Source organism: Hypomesus nipponensis, chromosome 18 (genome assembly GCF_054491055.1).
Source record: "Hypomesus nipponensis isolate SF chromosome 18, ASM5449105v1, whole genome shotgun sequence".
Classification (NCBI taxonomy): Eukaryota; Metazoa; Chordata; class Actinopteri; order Osmeriformes; family Osmeridae; genus Hypomesus; species Hypomesus nipponensis.
In genome coordinates this window covers 13310843-13337303 of record NC_140378.1, presented here as the reverse complement: position 1 = coordinate 13337303, position 26461 = coordinate 13310843, and the positions used below count along the sequence as shown (strand labels likewise).

At 38.6% G+C, this 26461-nt stretch overlaps 3 protein-coding genes across 3 annotated transcripts; 1 reads left to right on the top strand and 2 right to left on the bottom strand.

Annotated features, from left to right (window-relative positions):
* Positions 1-322: 322 nt before the first annotated feature.
* foxp3b (forkhead box P3b) lies at positions 323-24769 on the bottom strand. The gene is made up of 13 exons (XM_084679792.1): positions 24702-24769; positions 6563-6621; positions 3459-3622; positions 2901-3021; positions 2611-2788; positions 2400-2504; positions 2193-2280; positions 2045-2119; positions 1567-1720; positions 1312-1388; positions 1029-1130; positions 772-893; positions 323-640 (listed from the first exon to the last, which is right to left on the bottom strand). The coding sequence occupies exons 3-13, from the start codon at positions 3618-3620 to the stop codon at positions 583-585; spliced, it is 1242 nt and encodes a 413-aa protein (XP_084535918.1). The 5' UTR covers positions 3621-3622; positions 6563-6621; positions 24702-24769; the 3' UTR covers positions 323-582.
* On the top strand, positions 15500-16663 carry gpr173 (G protein-coupled receptor 173). Its single transcript, XM_084680445.1, has one exon. The coding sequence runs from the start codon at positions 15500-15502 to the stop codon at positions 16661-16663; it is 1164 nt and encodes a 387-aa protein (XP_084536571.1).
* suv39h1a (SUV39H1 histone lysine methyltransferase a) lies at positions 21813-26394 on the bottom strand. Its single transcript, XM_084679793.1, has 6 exons — positions 26240-26394; positions 25301-25446; positions 24375-25034; positions 23891-24037; positions 23581-23710; positions 21813-22988 (listed from the first exon to the last, which is right to left on the bottom strand). The coding sequence occupies exons 1-6, from the start codon at positions 26256-26258 to the stop codon at positions 22855-22857; spliced, it is 1236 nt and encodes a 411-aa protein (XP_084535919.1). The 5' UTR covers positions 26259-26394; the 3' UTR covers positions 21813-22854.
* Between the last annotated feature and the right edge of the window lie 67 nt (positions 26395-26461).

The window sequence follows — 26461 nt, the reverse complement described above, 5'->3', positions numbered from 1 at the left end:
AGCAACAAAGGCCCCAGGAGCATTTAGAAATACATGGAGGAATCATGCGGGAGGTGGGCTTTTTACCCGTGGTGACAGACAAAACATGGAACCACAGGGGAGCTAGGCAAATGGGTTTTATTTATATTTAACCTTCTGACTGCAACTCACTGGGAAGCCAGAGAACTGCAAGCTGCTCATGTTCAGATGAGGGGATTGTGGAGGGAAGGTTGGCTGTTTTAAATTCATTTTTTCAACTAAGTGGGTGATTGTATTTGATTACTTGAATTGATTAATCATCCAACACATTATCAAAAATTTGAATTTTATTGTTGCATGTATACATATTACCTGAGAAGAATACATCAAAAAAAGCTGTCAATTTGCACCACTTTATTATTCCAAAATAATACACAAAAAATATTGCTTAATATTCTGTTCTTTCCATTCACTGCAAACGCAGTCACTCTACCAGTGAAAGTCTATTTAAATATTAAAATCTCACACTTTATGGAAAATAGTACTGGACAATACTACATTCTGGCGCCCTCTGCTGAGCAAAGTCTGAAAGCATTTGAACTGTACATGCGTTATTTCCCCAGCTCATGGTTCTTCCGGACGAAAGAAAGAGTAGGGTGTCAACCATTTCACAGGATGATCCCTGAAAATTCATAACCATTACATTACTTAATAGGCTAGAACAAAGAGTTACAGAGCTCTCATTAGTGCGTATAAAATAAACATGAAAGAGGTTTGTGCGTTCCGAAAATATCCTTCAACATATGAGCATACCTGTAATACTTCTGTCCCTTCCGCATTTGATATTCTGTTTCATCCACAGTCCAGACAGCCCCTTTGCCTCCCTCCACTCGCACAAAACACTTGTGCAGGCTAAGATTATGGCGCACAGCATTCTATGGAGGCAAAAAAGATAAAACAGCTTTTTTTTGTTACCAGTCAAGTTATCAGTGTACAAATCAGAATGGGGATATTTTCCTGTGCTCAGAATAAATTCCTGTCTATTAATATTATTTGGAGTGATCCCAAACCTTCCAGGTGGCAGTGTTGTGTCGGAAGTAAAAGAACATAGTGGTGAACCAGTTATAGATCTCATTCAGAGTACGCTGCTTGTCTGGAGACTCCAGTATAGACTGCAGATGTAGAGATAAGATAACCATGGACTTGAGTCATACACACACTCACATTTTCCACTCAATTCATGGTGCATCTGTAGTAATATCATACAACATCCGCCCACCCCATTGATCTCGCTCCCTTCACATAATATCACAAATTAGCAAAGCAGCTCTTTACGGAAATCCATCAACTCACCCATCGTATCAGGCAGGCATAGGTGTATGGAGGCCTGATGTTGTTGTATTTGTAACACTGGATCCCTGGGACCACATCTATGGACAAACACACGAAACAAACATCCCTTCGAATAAGTTTTAATAGTGTTTGTTTAGACTAAGTGAAGATGTCAGCAGTTTGAGTGAATCAGTGTTCAGGGCTGGTTGGTGCTGTGCTATGATCATATTATCCGGTGTTGGAGAGATGCCTGTCACGGACAGGGGCAGGTGTTACCTGGCAGTAGATGGGCAGTGCCAGCAGGCCAGAAGTCGTGCTGTGCAAGCTCCTCTGGCTCTTTAGTGGCACAGCGTGGCACTTGGTCTCCATCTGCTGCCCGAGCCTGGGACGTGATGAGTGCCAGGCTGTAGGGCCAGTCTAATCCTGCCCTCTGAGAAGGAACATTCAATAACACAGAAAACATGAGATCATCATGATCACAAACATTTTGAAATTCATTAGATCAATGTTTCTTGATCTTATGCATTGAACTAGTAACTATACAAAACATGGTTCCAAATATATACAGTACCAGTCAAAAGTTTGAAAATGTTCTAAATGTGTCCAAACTTTTGACTGGTACTGTTTGTTCAACCATGTAAAAAAAAACAGAAAGCAGTATAACATTTTTCCTCACTAGTGTTGAACACACAAATGTATTATCGAAATATATAGCTTACATTATAAATAAAATACTGTATATAATCAGACTTACCAAATCAGCTGACTTGTTTTGAGATAGGTGCAGATGAAGTTGCATTTCGAAGAGTTTCTGTTTTTCCAGAGTCAGCTAAAGAAAAAGACCTGTTAACTTTCAAGTTCAATTGACTGAAAGATGTTAATTTACTGTTTATGTACCACACCTGGCTTTCCATATACTGCACCATATCTTGTTGTATCCTCCACTGTGCAATGCTTTTGTCTCCATAGCTATGGTCAGCGTGAAGGTGTCTGGCGATGTGATAGAAGATAGCAAAATAATGGTCATAAATATACCACATAAATACAAAACTATGACATCTTAAATTTATAATGACTCTTTAAACCTCTAGGAACATAATGAGACTTACTTCAGAAAGCTGGTAAATTCCTCAAATACTGAATCACAACCTGGCCAGCGGCAGAGGCCGTTCAGAAACAGAGTGCCGACACTCCCTGGGTTTGGGAGACTTGGGCTGCAGGGACACACACACACACACTCACATGAAGACACGCACAGCTAGAATTCAACCTGTCTATTTATTTCTAAAGCAATGGAAATATAATTCAGGAAATGCTAACCTATTCTGATGCTTGCTGAAGATGGAAGCTTCTAGTAGACCGTCTCTCCTAGGAGAAGGGGTGGGATCAATATGCCTGGGAGAGGGGCCAGATTGCAGGAGAGAAAACTGTTGATGGCTCATGCCTGTTTCCACCTCCGCCTTGCACTGGGTGATAGCTTGAGCTGAACCAGGCTCCACTAGAGAGGAAGCAGTGGTTACAAAATGATTTGCAAACCTAAAGGTGAGATCAAAAAGATTTGTGCAGCGATATTTTTCAGCGACGTGCACACAATAAAAAGCCGGGTGTACCATGATGCCGCCTGTGAGTCGTTCTGACAGCCTGGCGCAATACAGAGGGTCTGTGCTGGCCGGACTGAGACCTACCAGGCAACAGTTTAGAAACCTGCCTCCTCTGGTCATCTCCGGTACACTAAGGGTAATAAACAATATAGCCTCACACAATGCCCTTTAACAACTGTCATACTATAAATGCTAAAAGATAAAGCTTTAATAATGAATGGATTAGGAAAGATTGAGACTGGGGAGGTGCACAAGGTTTTTTTTTCTGGTAAAATCCAAAAGGTACTCAAGTGTGAATATGAGGTAAAAAAGTTTTGCTCAACTCTGCAATCAAACATGATCACACCAATTTGATGATGAAACATTTGATTTTCTAATATTGAAAGCAACTGGGCCCAGGGAGTTTAATAGTTTGCATAGAAAACTAAAGTAGAGCTAAAGCTATTTGTAGCTTTCAACTCTATTCAGCCTGAATATAATCATCAACTGTAAGTGTTTGCAACGGTCGTGCTGATGAAAAGTGGTCTGTTTGTATCATGGACGAAGGGATGTAACCTGTGTCCACACCTGAACTCCAGAGGTATAAGTCGAGGGTTGGGGCGACAGAAAATCCCTGGGGGGAGGCTGTGGTTTGCCTGGTACATCTCCATGTTCATGCAGTTCTGCCTGCTGCTGTCGCTCACTTTCTACACGCCCACACTTTAACCTCTCACTCTCGGTCTGTGGCATTCCTGAAGCAGAAAGGAAATGGTTATGGTTCAGCCTGGTGCAAGTATTGTCTAAACACAGCCACAAAAGATGAGCTGTTGGCGCTTCAAACTTTTACCCAGAATAGTTAAAGAATCTATTTATTGATCCACAAAAACTATACATACTCAGCACCATTTGAAACAAAGGAAACCATATGTAAATACATGTTGGATGTGTTAGAAAGCAGCAGGTTGCGAGAACCTTTGTTTTCTCATCGGAAAGCAAAAAATGAAGTCGAGTTCAAACACAGTCTTGTTTGAAAGGCTCTGTGGTTGTGCACAGGTGCAACCTTTCACTGTGCAGACACCAGAGAACACATCGAGCTGATAGCATCTCAGGTATATCAAAAAAACTAGAACTAGAGGGAAGAAAAAGGGAAAGCTAGATGCCCCAATTATTTTCCTTTTAAAGCAAACTGGACTAACTATTGTTGTTCCCCTTTGCCCTGATCCAACAGTAAGAATGTATTTTGATAATTTCATCATATCCAAAAACAACTGCGTTATACAAGTTGAAACGTTAATGCTCAAAACTGCTCAGCTGCTGCACAATAAAGTGGAATCCTTGCCCTGCCTTCAGTAGGTCCATTTTAAATAAAGGAGGCAAGAAGGAAGTGTGCATTTTCACAGTAAACAAACACGTCCTTGAAGACGACCACTGTGTGCATAGGTGCAGATGTTGCACGCCCGCGGAAACAGGAATTCAGCGGAAAAAGAAAGTACTTCAACTTTGTGGGTTATCTCTTTCATCTACACTGTCTGAACAAAAACAAATGTGTCTTTTAAACAGAGATTCAATCAAAGATAATCAAAAAAAAGGTAAATGGACCAGTCACATAAAAAACACTTTTTACCTTGGAGGGATGGAAAGCCGCGAAGAGTTGTTTATAATAAGTGGCTTAATTGTTGTACATACACTAGTACAAGCATTACAAATGTAAAACCTGTTACCCTTCTCCGAAAGTATGGTTTGAGTAGGATCTTATTTTGCGCCATACAGAATAGTCAAGTATGTCGATTCAACGACAATATGGAAAGTTTATCATGCCTCATATCAATACCCTTTTCAGCGTGGGTTGTTATTACTCACATTAGTGACAAATAAGTATATTATAGTGAAATATTTGGTGAACTGTTGGATGATACGTCTATCATGCCTGCGTAACCATAGCATACACATAATCGCCATTACTACAAATAGTAGTTGTTTCATTATTACTAATTTCCTTTTGTCTCTAAAATGAAGCTTATGTTAGAGGGTTGGACCAGATAAAGCTGGTATCCCATTATTATTAAGGAACAATTTAGTTCAAACTATTAACACTATTATGCAACAATACACAATAACAGATGGTTAGTTAGGTTTAGGGTTCAGATTAGAGGCCATTCGTTGAACCTTTTGTGTAAAGGTATCATGTATACTACCTGGAGTAGTACCACAGGAGATCTTGATATATACTTTACTTTTTTTAATATAAGCTACAGTACACTACAAGTTGCAATATGTCTAAAACCAAACTTGTGAAATCTAACGTTGCTGTAGTGTCCATTGGACATTTATACATCACTGTTGTGTATTGCTGTTTACTCTGAAGCAATTAGATTTCAAAAATACAGTAAAGACAGATTGTAACATAGACTTACTGTAACATAATTACTTTGTAGCCACAATCACCCAAGAAAAAATGAGTGTGAGAATGTTGGACTGAGGCCATCTTAGACACTATAATTGTGTCTGAATGACTCACAGTCTCCATTTATAAGCTGTGACTAACTGATCCCTATCAGCCTTTAGTAGAATTGTGCCTATATTTACTATTGTACAAACTTAAATATTGTACAGCAAACCATGCTGGCTCATCCTATTGGTTGGAACAAAATAATGTTCCTGTATATTAAGAAGTACAGGCAAAGTAATGTCTTTGTTTGTAATATCAGTAATATGTACAGCTGATTATTGTTTATGTCAGTGTAAATGATCACCTTCTCTGTAATGTGCTGACTGCAAAGGAATCTTCAAAAGAAAAGCTCAATCATTTCCATCCTGAAAATGTGCGTATTACAGATCGAAAGTTCAGCCATAGAAAGACTGAAGACAGCATTCTTCCCATGAGATGATTCATAGCTTTTTTATGTATCGAAAACACATATTTTTGCTGTACAGCTTTCTTGTGGTTACACGTTTTGATAAGAGAAATGGTCACTGATAAATAACAAAAACATATTTCTATCTTGCCACAAATTCTATGCTTCACAATTCAATATAGCAACCGCACCGCCAATATGACTATCACAGAAGTTCTATAAGGATTTTACTTTGAATTGAATGTATACATATATTGTAATATGGTACTTTTTCTTGAATGTGTTAAGTATATTGCTATATAAAATCCAACTTCTTCCCCAATTTTCACTGTGTCAATATTTAAGTTGGATGAAATTGTGTAAAGTAGTATGAAGTATGACACCTATTCATCTCTATCAACAGAAACAATGAACAGAAAGAAGTGCTAATGGTAATAAAGTATTACATTTTCTATTCTTTGAAGAAAGAGTTCACCACCATGAATTAGCCAAACATTGCATTCTCCCTTTGTGAACCTTCCCATCCTTCTATCAGAGTACATTCTGGACCGTTTTAGCTGTCCATTCATACCAACACAAGTTACACAAAATGAGATGATATAGATGCAACTTCCACCTTCAGAAAATTCTCTCCAGTCTCATGACTTACCTCCAGTATTCCCCACTTCTATATAAAAAGCTGTCCTTGCCGCTCTCCTTTCACAGAGCATCGTTTAGTAAACACCTGTCCACTGGATTGACAGTTTTTTATAATACTGTACAAACTCATTAAACCCTGAAGTTAGGGTTGTGCTGGAAAAACAATACAGTAAATGCAATGACAAGTATTGGTCTCACCGTGTAACTTTTGTATCTCCAGTTCACTTGTCTCTTCCTGTTGCTACGTGGATGAGGCACTACAAAATGAAGAGGGAAAAAAATGTTCATAGGTGAGGGAGTGTGCTTATTCCATTAGGGACATTTATGAATGTCTGTTTTGCCTTTTCTGATGTCGTTGAGGGTTTTGTATCTGCTAACAATAACAGCAAATTCATTTATTATATTATATTTATATGTTTGTATCTAGTCTTATTGCATCCCCAGTCTACAGGACACAAAATGTTGAAGTTTGGTGGTAGAATGATAGATCACTGTTATTCTTTTATATACTTAAACAATTTCCTGTCAATATTATTTTGTTCTTAATTTCACTATTAAATGAAATATCTACCGGGTTTGATGCTTGTTTTGGATAAATTTGCGTTTTATAGCTTACTTTATTGTGTTTATTAGGAACAAGACCCATTTGAAATGTGTGGTACCTCAGGTCAAATCACATCTTTAACATTTTCGTAACTAACATGATACATCATTCCAGAGAAGTGAATAGTAAAATCTCTTTGGTTAGAAAACATGCAGTATTATAATTTTTTAACACTCACCTCAAGAAGCCCAAGCTGTAAGATATACGTTTAATGCACAATGTGTACGCTGTATTTATAGGTGGAAGTTGGAAAAGATGAACCAACCTCCCTATGACAAAAAGTGTATTACTACAGTAATATTCAACTTTCCATAACTGTGACATACGTGATGAAAAGAAAACAGAAATCTACAGTTTATTTGGTATTTAGGCCAAACTTTCCCTTACTTTACATTATATTTTAACCAAACCATAGTTGGAGCTATGTTTTAGTATTATTTAGACAAAATACATCACATAGTCTAATGTTTGATAGTTGAACATGTGGTATAAACTACCATGTATAAGATCTTTGGAGGGCATGGCAATCAAGTCATTGCATCTTAAGATTACATTAAGTATGGGTTTAACTCTATCCAATGCAATATCATAGCCAAACAACAACATAAAAACAGATATAGGCTCAGATCAAGTTAAGTTGCAATGTTTTAGCACAGAACACTTCTGTGTGTGTGTGTGTGTGTGTGTGTATGTGTGTATATATGTACACACAGTATACAAGTATAAAGTATATATAGATATGTAGATAAATATCTCAGGTTTGATTGAATTTCAGAGTTTCATCATTCATCAAAGACAATACATGTATTTGTTTTACAGTATATCTCTTACAATACTGTGTACTTAATAATAACAACCCACCGGTGTGAAATTTGTGTAAATAAATTAAAAATATTGGTTCCGAAAGTAGTCATCAAGTACAAGCTGAGCTTGGTCCATTGATGTTAGGGCTTCCATCTAATCAGTACATGTCTCCTGCCCTGATCTGCTAATATTGTCCTACTGTTCAACAAACTTCAATTGTGGTCAATTGTTCCTTTTGTCAATATACCTCTTCTCTTTTCTCGAATCTTTTGTGTATATTACACAGAAAAAAACACCTCTCCATTGTATTTAAAGAAAGTAAACCCAACTTCTATTCTTCAACAATCTCCCAGTATTCATTAGTACTCAGTACTCACTGTTTAGATAATTAATCTACAACTTGGTACGTCTTGTATTTGGACCAGAGTAGATAATGCAAGTGAGTGAGTTAGTTTCACACTTGTATTCTCATGAGAATGTTCAATGTTATCTGATGGAAAACATGAACGTGATTGATAGAGAAATGCAAAAAAAGCATTTTCTGTTGCTGATTCAACCCATTTTCCAAATAGATGCGTGAGGAACTGCTATTGACTAAGGTGAATTGAGAGTTGAGTGAGGGAAACTTTATCTTGTATAAGGTATAACACTACTTCAAATTAAGTTTCGTACAGGTTGCATACATGCCCACAATGGTTCCTTGATCGATGCACTGTACAGTGACTACACAATTACTTTGTAGGATTACTTTTAAAATATTGCTGATTAAATCAACATGCTACCTGTTTTGCCACATGTATCTATTCCCTTGCATCTATCCAAGGGCCCCTACCCTGAATGTACAATCAGTTACATGATATTGTTCATGGAATACAGGTTCAGGTTACATTTATTATAATTGTCTCAAGAAATTTAAGTATATTCAGTTAATCATAAAACAACTGATAATCTTACTGATGTCGTATATATGGTTATTACTTTTGTAATGCTGCATCTTCATCATTTATCATATAATATCTTTCACATCTAGTGGAGTGATCAAATAGTAGTGTTACAAAGTATTTGAAAGAGGAAGCATTAACATCACCAAAGATCATCCATTGCGCAGCGGGGAAGCCCACATGATTCTTACAGGTGTAAACAGTTTTTTTTCCAACAGGTTATTTTAAAGGTCGTCTTTCTACAGTACACAGAGAACACAGATAGATAGAGACCACAGCATGTTGAGCGGAAGTCAGGTTGGATCTCTGTTTCTTCATAAGAACCTTTGTGAATATTACCTATATACATACTGATTGTTTACAGGGCTTAGGGACAAGGACTCTCATGCCTTTGTTTTCATATGGTTAATTTCAATAGATACAAGGGTTTCATCACTTAGGGAATGTTTTTTTAAATGTCACAAGTTAAGACAGCAACAGTATTCAACAGTTATTCAAATTTCTGGTCCTTACATCTTTAAAGTGATGATCATGCCATTTTTTATTTCACGAGTATTATGAGTAAGTATTTTATTAGAATAGGTAAATTAAAAAACATTGCCATATTCTCTAAATAAATATACTAATAATGTGATACTTTTGGAACAACATAAATAGTTAAAATGGACAAGCCTACTCTGTAGAGCAGTTGAAATACATTATGTGGAGTTAAGATCATGCTTCACCATCCCTAAACTAATTTGGGTTTGACAGATGCCAGCAGCACTCCATGTCCGCATAATGCCAAAAGTACGGTTTGGTGGCAAAGGAATGATGGGCTGGGGCTGTTTGTTCCACTTTGTGATGCTAAAGCGTAAAATTACACTCTAGACAATTCTGTGCTTCAACTTTGTCCTGACCATGTCCCCTAAAGAGAGGTCCATTCAAAAATGGTCATCTTACGTATGGAACAACTTGACTGGCCTACAGAGGTCTGACCTTAACACTCCATCGAACACCTTTGGATGAATTCTGAATTCCATCTAAAAGCCAGTTCAGTCAAGACACTCACATATTAGATTTGACCATTTATTGTTAACCATGACATGGAAATAGGTTTGACCTATTTGGAGTGGATGATCTAGGGAAGCACTCCCTGCCTCCTCGATGCAATACATACATACATGAAATATGAGGCAGGGAGCAATAGAGATTCTCCTGATGACAGAACATACAGACAGCAAGGGGGAGAAGGGGATGGTGGAGGGCGGCAGCAGCACAGATCATACAGCAACGGGGGGTGAGTGTGTGTGTATCTGCGCAGACTTTTAATGCCGCCTTATCAGACGTGGCCCAATGGGCTTGAGCAGGCTAACACAGGTGTAGTTAATGAGCGGATGATGCACGCTGCCCAAGTGCCATGCCTGAACTAGCTCCGCTCAAGCCTAATCGCCCAACATCACTGTCTGACCTATCTAGCTCTTGTGGCTGAATGGAAACAAATCCCCTTTGTATGTTCCAACATTTATTGGAAAGTCATCCGAGAAGAGAGGAGGGAGTTTTAAAAGCAAAGTGGGGATCAAAACGAAATTAATATCCATGATTTTTGAAAGAAATATTTGAGAAGTAGGTCTCTATACTAAGCAGGTGTCCACAGACGTTTGGACATGTTATGTATAGGCCTATTATTGCAATAATGACAGTGCTGTAGTTATTTCACATTCAAGCAAAGAAGTAAACATAATTTAATACTTTGCGATGAATTGGTCTGCGATGAATTACTTTCTAAAACGTAATTGAAGGTCTGTAGAACCCTGAAGGACTTAAAGGGGTGTAGGGTTCAGATATGTGTTCATTTACCAACAGAGGGCAGCATAAACAGAAGACTAAGAGAATATTCTAATGGAATGGGTTCCTTTGCCTTCATGGAGTTTAATACTTTCTAAGGCATGTTTTGTAAGACCAATGTCTCAATTATTATTTCACACATATCCCCACCAACAGCCCTGGAAAAGAGGCTTTTTGCTTATCCATCCTGCTCAATTTCTTTATATTTTCCTTTTGTGAGGTGAGGCCATCTGTTCCACTGGCTCCCAGTGGTTAGGACAGCTGTTAAAGCAGGCACGAAGGCAAACTGCACTGTGCTGTGTCATACTGAGACAAAACACCTTTTACCAGGGATTTAGAGAAGGATTAAATGATCGGGCATCAAAAACAACCAAGGGAGGTGACTTACTGCACTCCTTACAATGTCAACTGGCATCAAATATCATGGTTACCTGCAGCAACAAGGTGACCAAAACATTGACTACTGAGCCCATCATTGGACAGACTGCAACATTATCAGCACTGTAGAACAAACCTGTAGTATAACTGCAATTTTAACTGCAAGGACTATTTGATCATACTTTTTATACTACATTGAATGAAATTATTAGACATGTGTTATGGGAATGGTTCATTCATGGACTCTTGTATTAGCTTACATAGGTTTAATTAATACCACCATTAATTACAGTTAATATGTTTTAACAAGCTGAAATGCAGAAAGCTAAATTATTTAAAATTGGTCAAATATTGCTCTTAGCTCTGATCCATGTCTTGATTTCAGTTCATGTCTGATTCCAGAGTGCGGCACTGTTAGACCGTTCCCCAAATTTTCCGAACAGACAATTCCGAAAGGATCCGAGGAACAGCCGATGCGCGGCGCATATCGAATGCCGCTGTTTCCAATTCACGATTTCTAACAGCCATTTCATTTGGGATATTTCTAGTTTTCTACGTGACCACATACAATGACTGAGGCTGGATTCTACAAGCCTTGACATGTCCGTGAAGAAATGCTGGAATTGTCGATATAAGAAAGGAACCTTTTTCCATTTTATGAACGATCAAACTAGGCGGGTGCATTTTTAAATATAGGGCGCCTACACTACATATTTTCACATAGGATGACTGAACGGACTCCGCACATAGCCTACTGCTGGAGATACAAGAGGATTTATTATAATTTATTTGAAAACGAAGCCGTTTATGATGTATATAAAGGTTGAAACATTTGTTCTCTATTTTTGATCGAGGATCTTCACAGACCAAGCTTGGATTGTTCTCTACAAAGGCTTCTTGAGCTGTTTTATGGTTTAATGTCCATCGTTATTTCCAGGATTATGTTTATCAGCGCTAGCATTCTGTTGATGACATTCACCGAAAAAATAAGGAGGCAACTGTGAAACAACATTTGTCTGAAGTGGAAATTACAATTTGTTCTCGTCTGTCACTGTGATGAGAATTTATTGCTGAACATCGCCAGCTTATGGAAAACCCGAAGACATGACATGCACACGAAAAAAGAGGAAACGATCCTTTTTGTTCTTTAAAACCTGCGTTTATATAAATGGTCTGCAACAGGCTTAATTGACGGGAAGAGACTTGCAAAAGCATTTGACTATAGGCTATAGCATTTGACTACATATTACGATATAGCCTACGATTTTAAAGAGGTGACAATCCCCATGAAGTAGGCTATTAATTAATTTGTTATTTAGGCTATGTTTCCAGTAGAAATTGCGACTGAACTGAATTTGCGAATCACGCCTAAATTAATTAATATTTTTAATTGACACACGTTTTGATGACCTCTCTCTACATTATTTACCCTATTAATTCGACATGATCTTTGAATCATCGTATTTTTGATGTGGGCTGCAACAATCTCAACGGCCTAGAATAAAAGCAAAAGCCTTTGTCTCGAGGACAAACATAATAAATAAGGTAAGATCTCATTTGGCCTTAATTCGCTATTTTCTTATTGTTTCTGTAGACTATACGTGTAACACTGCCATAGGCCTTGTACAGCCACAACATTTTCAAGCTTAGCCTACTAATTCTCAACACACCTGAAACTCATATTTGTGGCTCCAACATAACCGACGGCACGTTGTTATGAATAGCAGGCTCATGACGCATGCTATAGACAAACTGTAGCCTACATACAGGCCCGTATTATCTACACGTTATTAGCAGACACACACACATCACTGCAGATTTTAGTTGCCTTTATGTGATTTAGGCCCGACAAGAACCGCATTACCCTTTCCATTCACTATGCATTGGGAACTACATAGAAACATCAATAGCCTAGGCCTATTGCTTATTTGCTTCATTGGCTTCTGGGTGTTGGGATCTCGGCATTAGCCCTCACAGTGATTAATGATGATCAACCTCAGCATCTGATAGTGAATGCTGACAGGCTTGGTCACAGCAGGTTGAATGCTTCAAATTGGCGAGATAATTTCGTAAATGAACCATCAATGCGTTTAATGATATTAAACATGCACACAATTCAGCTAGTCTAATGATAGTTTGGATCAGCTACGGATGTTTTAAAATTATAGCAAGCTGCCGTTGTTCATAATTGTATTCGAGTAGAGAAGTGTCAGAATGATTCAGGCTCCGTTGGTTGGTGAATTCCGCGTCGCCTCCTCCCACCGAGACCACGGCAGCGGTTGCCTACTCAATTGCTGTTGCTATCCAGTTCTTGACAATGGCACAACCCTCTACCACCAACCAACTCCCATTTCTTCAGGCCCCTCCCTTCATGATCCATAGCCTCTCGGTATTCCCGTGGAGTTGTCGGTGGAGGATACCGTTACGGCCTACATAAGGCCCATAGCCTAACGATTGGAGACCTTTGTCCATTTCATCATGGTGTGAATCGATGAAGTGTTCATGTTGTGTGCCAAATCAGATGCAATGTAGGCTACTATTATTATCACTTATTTTACTGAAAAGTTGGTCAATTTCTCTGATATTGATCTCCACTACAGTTCTTAATGTATATTAACTTGTACTTTTTTGTAAAGTTTAGATTATTTGCAAGTATAAGAGTTAGGAAAAATAACCCACTTAATAATGCTCATCAGGAGTAGCTAGTTAAATATAGTTTTGAATTTGCAATCAAAACTAATAATTCTCAAATGTTGGGCAGTTGTGATGTTGTTTTTACAGCACCCTTGATTCCGCATCACAGCAGCAAACTTCATGATGCTGCTGAGCAGTAGTTTTTCTTTCTTATGACCTCCCACTGAGCATTTGTTCAGTGACATCTGTCAAGCAAGACTATCCTTCCGATGTTGGATGTCTTTGAGTACAGATCTAGAATCAGAATACTATTCCCAATCATACCCTTAACATTAAATATGTTAGAATACTGATGATAGATCAGTGGGATTGGGACATGCTCCTCCTGAATGACAGAACAGCACTGTCCCTAACACAGCCTGTAAAATGGGCTTTTACCATCAGAATAAACACAGGAAACTGATCTAACCCCAAAAATGGAACAGATTTTTTTGTAATTGCACACTTCTGTTAGTCCTAATTTATACACAAAACAGTTTAAAGACTGTAACCTTATTTGGTCATATAGCCAAAACATGGTGTTAGTCAGTCATGGTGCTCTTGTTGTTGATCATTTGGAGTATGGTCATCTGATTGTGCATTTACGGTCTTAAAAGAACACACACATACACACAGCACAAAAAGAAATAGCACAGGGAGGGGTGTTGCTGTAGCTTAGCAACAAGCTGTTGTAATTACTCTGACAAAAATACATTAGTATGCTTGCGCTGAAACAATGAGCCTGAGCTGCTCTCTCGCCTGTTGGACCTGTGTACTCAATGATCATCACCTGTGCATTACTCGCTAATATTCTAGAATCTTCCATGAATACAAATTGGTGTAGCAGGCAAGTCAATGCAGATGGAATGCTTTCCCACACCCATCCCATCTCACCCCATCCTACACATCGGTACCAATCACAGATCTATGACAAATATGACCCTGCCTTTGTAAATGCCTCGTCACTACTGCTCTGAGTGCACCAAGCATCTGATGGAAAAAGCCTTCTGAACTTAACTTTATATCATAAATTATTTTTCCCTCCCCTATTACTCCCCCATCCATAATCTCTCTCCACCACTGTCTCACATCCTACACACACAGACGTGCACACACAAATAACCCCCACTCCCAACACACAGAGAGAAGAAGGATGTAAGGTGTTACCTAGCAACAAGCAAGGTAATTACGGTGACAGACTAGTTGCTGGCATGCCATGTAGCGTGTGGAGAAAACAGCTGATCTGATTGGTGCTGAGGGGGAAGGAAAAGATGTTTCCCCAGCATGCTACAACAGATGCCTATGTGAACCACTGTTTCTCTCGTTGGAGGATAAATTGATTGATTCTGAGTGTGACATTTCCAGACATGTTACTTCAACTATTGGGGTCAGTCCAAATTAATCATGTTTTTTTTTGGTCACACATTCTAATCAATTCATTTGTTTTACATGTATCAATTTTATGTCCTGGTTTGATGAATATGATGTATGCTATGGTATTCCACATGTACTGTAACTAAATGAACATTCTGTGTTTCACATACATTCCACCAGTTAGTGTTCCTGGGGTCGACTTAACATTGAATGACTTCAAATGTAATTTCCCCACATGCAGTATGCCAGTTTTGTAGGCTCATCCAAATGTCTAATGTTTAGTCTCCTTGCTTTTTACAGAGCCTGTAATAAAAAAAAGAGTGAGAGAAGCTTGGCGCCGCAAGAAACGAGGGGCATAGTACAACATGGGGCAAGGTGGACTGAATCGCTCTGGTTCCATGTGAGTTCCAGAAGAAAGGCAACCACGAGGACAAAGGAAAGGGCAGCTGGAGGAGGAGGAGGAGGAGGAGGGGAAGGAGGTGGAGTGGATTTCAGGAGATACGAGGACGTGAAACAATTCGGGGAGCAAACAGGATGGCCAACGGAAACGAGAGTAGTGATGGTCCCAGTGGCTCCCTGGCGGCAGTGGTGGCGACTACAGGTGGGATGGTGGCCGGGGGCCAATCCTCAGCCATTTCAACCTACATAAAACTGGTGCTACTGGGGCTGATCATTTGCATCAGCCTGGTAGGGAACCTTGTGGTCTCCCTGCTGGTTTTAAGGGACCGGGCTTTGCACAAAGCACCCTATTACTTCCTTCTTGACCTGTGCCTGGCTGATACCATCCGCTCAGCAGTCTGCTTCCCCTTTGTTTTGGTGTCCATCAAGAATGGCTCGGCCTGGACCTACAGCGTGCTTAGCTGCAAGGTGGTGGCCTTCATGGCCGTCCTCTTTTGCTTCCATGCCGCCTTTATGCTTTTCTGTATAAGTGTGACACGCTACATGGCCATTGCCCACCACCGATTCTACTCGAAGCGCATGACCTTCTGGACCTGCGTGGCGGTAGTGTGCATGGTTTGGACGCTGTCAGTGGCCATGGCCTTCCCACCTGTCTTCGATGTGGGCACCTACAAGTTCATCCGCGAGGAGGACCAATGCATCTTTGAGCATCGTTACTTTAAGGCCAACGACACACTGGGCTTCATGCTGATGCTGGCTGTGCTCATCCTGGCCACGCATGTGGTCTACATGAAGCTGCTGCTCTTTGAGTACAAGCACCGCAAGATGAAGCCTGTCCAGATGGTGCCAGCCATAAGCCAAAACTGGACCTTCCACGGGCCTGGCGCCACCGGCCAGGCAGCAGCCAACTGGATCGCAGGTTTCGGCCGGGGCCCCATGCCGCCTACTCTGCTGGGCATCCGGCAGAACTTACACAACCAGAACCGGCGCTTACTGGGCATGGAGGAGTTCAAGGCAGAGAAGCAACTCGGCAGGATGTTCTATGTGATAACTCTGCTTTTCCTGGTGCTTTGGTCTCCCTATATAGTAGCCTGCTATTGGCGTGTGTTTGTCAAGGCCTGCACGATACCGCACCGGTACCTCTCCACCACAGTGTGGATGAGCTTTGCCCAGGCTGGGGTCAACCCCATTGTCTGCTTTTTCCTCAACAAAGACCTGAAGAAGGGGCTCCTGGCTCACCTGCCTGCTTGCTGCAGGACTAAACCTCATCTGCCCCGAGAGCCTTACTGTGTCATGTGAGAAGAGACACTGGTCTGTACCTGGGAGGGTTGTGAGTGGGTTACATGAGGTTTTGGGAATTATTAAGTGGCAAGAGGATACTTTTGAGTTGTTGTGGCCTTTGATTCAATGCTAGATGCTTTCAAGGAGTGGGTCAGAACCACTGAGATGAATGTCAATCTAATTTCACCTTAATTATAATACTTAAATACTTTGTCTCAGTGAAGGATAGCATATGTGTCATGAATGGATCTCATTTATACCCAAACCTGATAAGAGGACTATTGATCACCACAGGGGCAAGTAAACAATGCAGTGTAGAAAGCAAGACAAACGTGAAGTTTGCTTCAACAAAGCATATGTACCCAAATATTACCTGGAACAAAAGTAATACGCCTTTGGTTCATTTAAGATTTTTTTTAAACAACCAGTGATGTATTTGGCACCAGTTAGTGCCAGAAAGCCATTTATTTATAGTTGTATAAATACCTGATCATTAGCAGGTTACTTTCACCTAAAACTATACAGTTTTACAATTGTCAAATTATGTTTTGGAAATGATTTCAGACACATTTTACTCTATTGGTTTAATGTATGTTTCTGAGGTGAAAAGGAAGCAAACAAAAGGATATTTAACATCCTGATTTCTATCACTCGAACACTAGTATAAAATAACTCAAATCTAAATGTGAAACATTTTCACAAAACTACCAATGACAAGAGAATGGCAATTAGCTATTCAAACAATAGTGTACGTCTGGACCTACCATTGAGATCTAAAGTGAATGTAAACGAGTGTTATTACATTTCATACTCTGTTAATTCCTTAACACAAAATGTCAGATGGTCTTCTAGGTTTTCTTGTGAATGACTAAGAGGAGTGTACTGCATATCCTCTATCTGCTTGAATCAAAGGCATCAGTAACACAATACAATTGTGGGAAATCATTACTTTTGTAGAAAATATACTGGCACTTGTTGCCTTGAGTGGCTGTATTTCTTTTTTTAATTCTTAATTAATTATTGTATTTATTTATTTATTTATCCAACTTCAAATATCTTTAAATTATTCATACAAGTTTTGATGCTTTGCAAAACTGCCCTTAAACAAATACTTTTACTGAATATACTTAATATTTAGTGACATTTCAGTAAGAAGTCAAAACATATCAAGGTTACCCCCTTGCAAGTAAAACAATTCTGGCATGAATTTAATTCATGAATGTGTGCTATTGGAGTCTAATTTGGTGTACACATAATTTGAGGCAATGAGACTAGATGATCTGAGATTTGTTTTTCAACTCACAGACAATATCAAGTTTGTGTAACTTGACTGCAATGAGCTGAACAGCAGGGAAGCCATCAGATAATAATGCAGTTATAGTTGCTAAATGCATGTTAACATTCAGTATAAATATGCAACAAGGCAAAAGCTGAAAACATGACAAAATGTGTGTGGTCAATACAATACTACATTGTTTCTGATCAAAAACTGACTGAGCAGGTTAATGCTAATTTGAATAAAAGGGTGGTATTGTTGGTAGTTGCAGAAATGTGGGAATCACTTAATTCATCTGGGGAAACTGTGTGGTTTCAATGGAATGCTATGCCTGATAATAGTTTATTACTTCATGCTAGGGATGGACTAAACAATCTGTGACAAATTGGAGACAGACAATATCCAAGTAATCAGTCAATCTTTCTTGATTTTGACGATACGGAAAAACTAGTTGATGACATCAACATTTCGGCCATGTTTCTCTCGTTAATGTTGATAGTTTGGTTGGGTAGTAAAATGATCATGGGTAAAACTAAAAGACTACTTGCGCTCATCCCTCTAAACAAAATATATGACTAGAGGAATGAACATTTGAAAGGGTATCAGACGAAAGTCAGCAATCATATTGCTACCTTTCTCCCCAAAAAGCCCATCCCTTCTTAATGTGGCATTTAAGTACAGAATGTTCCCTTGAAATGAATTAAGTAGGAGACAAGTTCATTTAGTTTTGACCAGAATGTTCAGACCAGAATGTTCAGACCTTTAGATATGATACTTCAATCATAAACCATCATAATTTATCATGGTCTAAGTGGTTGAACCATGACCACAGAGAGCTTAAGTCTGACGTAATTTTGTATTGTAAAACTATCTGATTCATCCAATAATCCAACATTGATTTTGTTTAAATCAACTTTAACACAAATGTATCAAAATTGCTACTAGCTGATAAGCTCCTAACTGTTCAAAGAAAGGAACTACAATAGCGAATCAGTTTCTGACATCCACATTCCACAGGCAATGTTAGGCCGCACTATACACATTAGTGTATAGGACAGTCTATAGGCCTATCATCAGCATGCAAACAGTGTAGAGAACAAGGTGTATGTGTGTTGAGTTTGTATGATTCATGAGCTCACAACATATTCATAAACTTGAAGCTGAACCAATTAATATTAATTAATGCATGCGACTGATGTTGTAGTTTCATTCTCTGTAGTCCAACAGTTAGTTTCTTATTAGCTTTTTAGAAATCCTGTAAAAAGTTGGACTTTTGGATGACTGTGCTGAAACAGGTTAATTTGTAAAACAGAACATAAGCTCTTAATGTTGGTGTTTTTTCTCCTTGAGAGAAAAATTAATGGATTGTTGGTGACTAAATTCAGGCAGTAGGACAATAGACTTTGGCTCTCTTTTTACAATTCTTGTCCACACCATGATAAATGTATTATTACACTAAATAGTTATTTTCTTAACATCCTTAAATTGATTTGGAATGCGCAACAAGTATAAGCCAGGACACAGAGATTGTAATATCTAAGTGAATGTCAAAGAGAAGTCTGGAAACCTTACATCCTGTGTGTTGGGAGCGGAAAAACAATACCCAAAAAGCTTAACAATAACAACACACATCAAAGAATTTAATTTTCATTTTTATTATCAGCATTATGGCCTTACTCCGCAAAAATGTTTTGTTATAACTTGAGTTGACTGCTGTATGCCTCTATGTGTTGAAGTAATAAATATCAAAGGAATTATTCAGATCAATGGGGAGAACACAACACTGTGTAACAATTGCCATTTGGAGGACACATCTCTTCCCACACAACCTTAAAAGTCATAAACTGTAAGGAAGAGGATTAAGAAAAACTGTTTGCTAAATTGTAACACAGGAGTGTACAATTTTGAGAGAAGGACAGAGAAAAACTTTAATCAGTAACTGACAACTAATGGAAAAAAGGAAAGCCCTTCCTGGATTACCTTGGATACTTTTCTGTTGTTTTTTTCTCTTATCCGAGGGAAGGGAGGGAGGATGATTGGGGTGTTGTGTGTTGATCTGTGAAAAACAAAGCTTGAAAAAAGTGGGGATTTTGGGGTTGGTGTTTGGAAGTGTTTTTTTGATAAGCAGAAATGCCTGACAGTACTTTTTTGCTGCTACAGGCAGACTATCTTTTGTAAATTAACTGTGACCTCTGTACTATTTAATGTGTATAATATGGATGACGGATTAACTTTAATTTGAGGTGGGATGGGGGTTTCCTGATCATCATATTTTTACCTCGCATGTGTGTGTGAGTGTTTCTATATGTAAGTATGAATGTGGTGTAGAGGATGGCTAGAGGGATGCAACACAGGACATATGGGGAAAAGAAATGGCCAGAAACACGTTGCATTTGAAAAAAGTCACTCCTGTTACCGCTTCAGTCTGTTATCCTCAGCTTGTTCTTGACACAGAGAATTAAATGTGCTAAAACCAATGAGGTTCATTCAAATTCATAACACAATGGGTGTCTTAATGAACTTCAGAGCCTATTCAGTTCAGCTAAATTGGACTAGAAAGCCTGTAATTCCTCCTGGGCTGTTGTTCTTGCTTAAATGTTTGAAGGTTGAAGTCATTTTGAGATTAAGAATCGAGGTATCTAGTTCTATTCACACAACAAGGAATACTGAACTGTACTCATTGATATACAGTTGTAAAAAATATAGAACACAGTACAAATTATGAATACAATTAGAATGTGGAAAACAGAGGCAATATATATTGAATAACAGAGACCAGATATTGAATTTGAGTTCATAATATCCCTTACAATCCTGACATATAATTTACATTCTATCATCGCATTGTCTTTTCCACTGCCAGGTTATTGTCTCTCTACATGCTATTATGAAACCTAAATCTGATCTGACAAATTAATTCCTGTACTCATCACAACACCACTATGTGAAAAGAATGAAAACATTGGTTGCATCTTTGAAAAGAGACAGAAACCAAGAACTCCCATGCTGAAATTGATTTTTATTTTACCCTTTAAGCAGGACTCCAGATCGTGACATGTCAAACTACAACCTGCAGTTAAATATCAAATACTAATGACGAAGGTTTGAAGGATGCCGAAGTAATGTCCTCAGACCTCTAAATATCATGAAAGAAAGTCAGATGGTGTGGTTTCCTTTTTCTGTATTATAAAAAAATGGTTGAGCTGTTAAGCATGTCTCTGGCCATTTATGATTTTGTTGTTGGTTTTTGTAATAAAAATAAACTTCCTTTCAAACTATTAAGATTTCAACGAGTAAAGCCAAATTGGTATGTGCAAATGGGTATGAAGATTAATTTGTATCTGTTCATATTTTTTGCATTACATTATATTTCACAAATTGCTGTGCAATTCACCTCTGCATTTGTGTTGAGATCCAGCACATTGTAACAATACAAGTGGTGCTATTTAATATTTACACTGTTAGTAGGTCACAGCATTTACGGAGTTATGCATTGTGCAAACATGGATGGCTGACCCACACATTGCTCTATTTCCTAAACCTCATGTGTCTATGCTAGGTCTTTGGAGCCTTCATCCTTCATAAATCCATACAACCCAATAATAGCCCCAATAAAAGGCCTGCTCTTAGCAGACCTCCAACCCTGCACACCACAGGTCTTCTACTACCCCGAGCACTGGGACAAGAGGCTGTGGGTGTGGAGGAAAGGGAGACATACCAAATCCATCCCATTTGTTACAAATACAAAACATTAGCATAGCTGACTGTTTGAAGACTTGAAGACTGGGACAAGGGAAGAGGAGGAGGCTGTGTGTTATGGCATTACTCCATTTCCTTATATTAGCTTCTTATGAGGAACATTGAAAGTTAATATTAACTAACAGAAACATGTTAAACTTAAAAATACATGTTTTATGACTTCCTGAGTAGAGAAAGAGAAATGTGTATGCTAAATGAAAACACCTTCTCGCACATGGTCAGACAATATTGTACAGCTTGGGTTTGAAAACAGTTATTGCAAATTGACATTCATACAAGGTTTTCAAAGAAACATTTTTGTAGAAACTAACAAGTGCAAGCCAATCATTGCATCTTTAAAAAAAAGTACTATTACATTTGTGTCTGTTCTTTTTTGTACATTTAGTAGTCCAAAAGCTGAGAAAACTTAATCAGAAATATATAAAAATATACCCCTAAACAGGCACTTTGTAGGCAATATTGATTGCCTCAGATTACTTGCACCATCTAGTGGTGTGTTTAAGTTATCCTCAGATGGCCTGGTGTCTATACATTACATTGCAAGATGATTTAAAAGACAAAGAAAGTTAATTGTTTGAATACTTGTGAAAAAGTTGTGAGGGTTAAACTATCTAATTAAAATTTATTTACAATTTACACCATGGCACTATAAACACAAACACATTGTACATTAACATGACCATAACAATTAGTTTAAAATAAGAATTACATTTAAATTTGGCCTCCCAGATTCAGGACATGAATATGACTTCATATATTGAAACAACACAACTGACATGTACTATAACAAACCATGTGTTTTACCACAATGGTATGAAGTGTCCCATGACATTCCCAGTCACTCTATTGAATTGTAGTTCACAAATCAATGCAATGCAACACCACAAAAATGGGCAGATTTCAAAACCATAAGAGCACCAGGACACTAAACACACAAGAATTTACATACATTGTTAACTTTACAGTTGTTGGTGGTGATGAAGGCTGTAAATCCTTTACAACTATCATTTCACAAAAGTGGCAGACATGTCATTTCTATGGTACAGAAAAATCAGTTGCAATTTCAACAAAAGCCATGTGGGTCATGTTTTAAAAAAGCCAAACAAATATAAAAGCTGAGCTAATACAAATACAGATCTTGTTGACAGTTGTTCCAAAGTGGAATGCTTCCATATCAGAACAGGTATTTTCGACAGGAATCAGACCCACACCTGCACTCTACCCGAATTCGTTTTTTTGGTGAACTTGGGAGTCCTGCAACACTGAAATTTGAGTCCATTTTGGTGCCCTCTGCATCAACTGGATCGACTGCAAGGACAAAACAAATTCAGAACAGTGAACGTTTAAAAAGTTTCCAAGACCTCAAGAGTCAAGTAAATTGCATATTTTGGAACCATCATGGTAACCACATTTTTATTAATCATTTAAATGTTATTCCATTTATATATAGACTGCATTTACACAAAGGACTTGATATTACCATGGCCAGCATTTGGCAAATCAATGCATCCAATAATCATCTAAGGCAGTACTTACACTCGCAAGATTTATGCTCCATCGTTTAGTGCAGCTCAACATGGTGCATGTTTAATTGCCACCAATGGGCACTGCACTAGTTATAGATGATTATTGGATGCATATTTTACCGGATTTTATTTGGTTCATTATGTTTAAATGTTCACTGTTTGCACCTGCCCACCAAAGGAAATTCTTTGTTTATGACCACTTACTTGGCAATTAAACACGATGCTGATATATACACACACACATACTAGACATTCTGTTTGGTTATCTGACTTTCTTAACCAGTTGACACTGTCTTTTATATTAAAATCTGTGAAATTGCAACGCAATGGAAAACCATTGGACACAGGTAACAAGCAATACAAATCACACTTACTTTGCATTTTGTAGTCAAAAGTAAGCTCCTCTCCAGCCCTGATGGACCGGGTTGAAAACAAAGCTATCCGTGGGAGCCTCTCATCCAAGTTGTCAACAAATACATTGTAGACCTGTAGATTGGGGTTGCACTGCAATACAGAAGAAAATAAACATAACATGAATAAAAAGTATAAAGAAGTTAGAGCTGTAACATAACTCAAAGGGGACCATTTATTTTCTTTATAACAACTCAAAGGTACATGTCACCCAATAAATGTAGTTTCCCATTGCTTTATTATCCAAGTGAGATGCATTTATATGACACTTACACTATGGTTGACAAAGTGGGAGATGTTGCCATGGGAAGCCGCATCTACAGTGTAAACATCTTCCACATAGTCCAGGTCAAAAAGGTAGGTGGATCCCTGTCGGTCGTACAGGTGACCCCTCCTCTCAGCCTCATCTGATGTGATGATCTGGCATTGGACAAAAACACTTTTAACACACTTGTCATAACCTGCTGGCAGAAAAACTACTATGAAAGGTTCAAAAATATTATATTATACTCATATTAAAGCTAACTATCAGCAGTTTAACCTCAGTCTTTCATGGAGAATCCAAGGTGGAACAAATGTTCACTATGCAGTTCCCCTTTCATGTCTTCATCATGAACATCATTTACAAATAAATACCATCAAGTTCATCATTTTTAGTATCAAGCAGACCAACTTACGTTGACAATAGATGTCAAACCATCAAAATTGCATTGCAAATGTTCTCAAGCATTACTGACTTAAAAACACACATTCTTACCTCTCCAACATACTCCATTACAAAAGTGTTCTTCTTGATGTGCTGCAACGTCCGCACTCCCCAGCCCCGGCCATTCTCAGTTTTAAAGATACACAGGTCAAACTGGATCCCGTTCTGAACTACTCGATTGGGACAGTCAGGGCCGCAGCAGCAGCGAGAGTTACACTCATAGATAGGTTCCCCCGCACGCACACGTACTTGGCCCCGGATGTTATATGCCAGGCGATGGAGGGACGCCCCAGGACAACAGCCTTTTACCGGTTCTTTAAAGCAGTCCTTACACTCACAACCTATTGCCACCTCATTTAGTATGATGCCGTCTCCCACCTTGTAGTTGTTGATGTAGGAGAAGTCCTTGGGCGGGCCCTCTAGGTCCACCTCATTGAGGACAAGGATACGGCCAGGATGTGTGCGTGTCTTGTTCAAGTCAGCTTCCCAGAGCAGGAGCCTTTTACGTAGTTTGGCCTTCTGCACCAGGACTGACACAATGTCTTTATCCAGGCTTTTAAAGTTACGCTTCCTCTTTAAGCGCCTCTGTTCACGTTCCAGATCCTGATTGAACTGCTTTAACAGCTTTGTGCACTTGAGGTTCTTCTTGGGTTCCCAGGTGTTGGCCGACTCAGGGTAGCCCTTCCATTTCACAAGGTACAACTCCTGATCCTGAAACATGACACAGCCGTGCATTAGGGAGAGAAAACTTAAGTTTGGCAGTTTTTTCTACTCATCTCAGGATAAAGTCATCAGTCGCTAAATTACATAACACTAAGTACATAAAACAATAATGTCATATCAGGCAAATCCAAGACTATTGTTTGACAGTTATTGTCCTACTGATGGTGTGCAGAAACCTTTTGTTTACTGGTCCTTTCTGAACGTTATTTTGCAAGTGATGATTTAAAGTAAATCAATATTATATCCTTACTCACCTTTTTCTTCTTGTAGTCACAAAGGTATTCGACTTCAAAGTCATAAAAATTGTGCTTGTTCACCTTCAACTGTTTACAGTTGAGCCTCTTTCGACGGCAGACAGTTTGCAAGTCCTCCCATAAAAGCTTGCAAGGGACACTACAAACTGTTAAACAATAAATGTTGTCAACACGTTAGTAATATCTTGATCCAGATGTAATTGACATATTTGACCCAAATACCATAGTATCACTTTAACGTTGCCTTTATTTAGAGCAGTTGGTTAGCTATTGTTTAGCCATATGAGCATATGCAAGAGTAGCCTGCTAAATGTCTTCCGCCTGGTTAGCAGAACATACTACCAGCTAGCCAACTAACCAACGTGCTCCCAACAAATAGTAATAACCTATTTATCTTTAAGCCTCAGTTACTAAGAACTTTATCAAATGCCTTGAAAACGTTGTCAAAAAAATAATATGACAAGTGTAATATATTTATATCCAAATCGCCCTTGTGTATTTTGGCGCGCGAGATTGTCTGACTAGCATTAGCTTGAAAAATGATCATGGCTTCTCTGGATCAGCTGTCTGAAACCGCGGGCTCTTCTTAGTTGCTTAACTATTCTCAATTGCGTCAAGTAAGTCACTTAGAGTTAAGCCAAGGTCACTTTGTGTTGCTGCCTAAAAAACTATCTAACTGTCTGGCAACACTCTTGAATCATCCCCGTAGCGTTCAACAAGTAATGCGAAGCTCTATTTTAGCTAGCACCGAAACCTGACGCTAGTACCATTGTATAGCTAGGACTCATGGAGTAGTTAATGCTAGCAACATAGATAGCTGGTTTTATAATTATTCTTGATTTGTTGTTCGCTAGCTTAAATGTTACAATATTTTCAAATATAAATTATGTTAGCAGAATTTTTTGATTAAATCGTAAGTGTATGAAGTTATCGTCCTACCTTTTAAATTTTCCGCCATGTTTTTCGCACCGCCAATATACCTTGGATATCTTTCATTGGAGAGACGCCTGACGGAGAAAGTAATGATTGGACCTCACAGCTACCTCGCTCATCACTCCCCTTGAATTGAGAATCCTTTTGCATATGTGCCCAAAAAAATTTATTTCATAATTATTGACTAGAATTATCAATAATTGATCAAACAATTTAAGTAAAAATAAT

Excerpts from the sequence above, each read along its gene's own strand:
- foxp3b (XM_084679792.1), bottom strand. The coding sequence starts at position 3,620 with ATGCCACAGACCGAGAGTGAGAGGTTAAAGTGTGGGCGTGTAGAAAGT. Across the intron at positions 2,281-2,399 it reads GAATTTACCAGCTTTCTGAA|ACACCTTCACGCTGACCATA; the intron begins GTAAGTCTCATT and ends TCACATCGCCAG. Across the intron at positions 1,131-1,311 it reads ATGCCTGCCTGATACGATGG|TCTATACTGGAGTCTCCAGA; the intron begins GTGAGTTGATGG and ends CTACATCTGCAG.
- gpr173 (XM_084680445.1), top strand. The coding sequence starts at position 15,500 with ATGGCCAACGGAAACGAGAGTAGTGATGGTCCCAGTGGCTCCCTGGCG.
- suv39h1a (XM_084679793.1), bottom strand. Across the intron at positions 24,038-24,374 it reads TAATGGAGTATGTTGGAGAG|ATCATCACATCAGATGAGGC; the intron begins GTAAGAATGTGT and ends GTCCAATGCCAG. Across the intron at positions 23,711-23,890 it reads CCCACTTTGTCAACCATAGT|TGCAACCCCAATCTACAGGT; the intron begins GTAAGTGTCATA and ends TCTGTATTGCAG.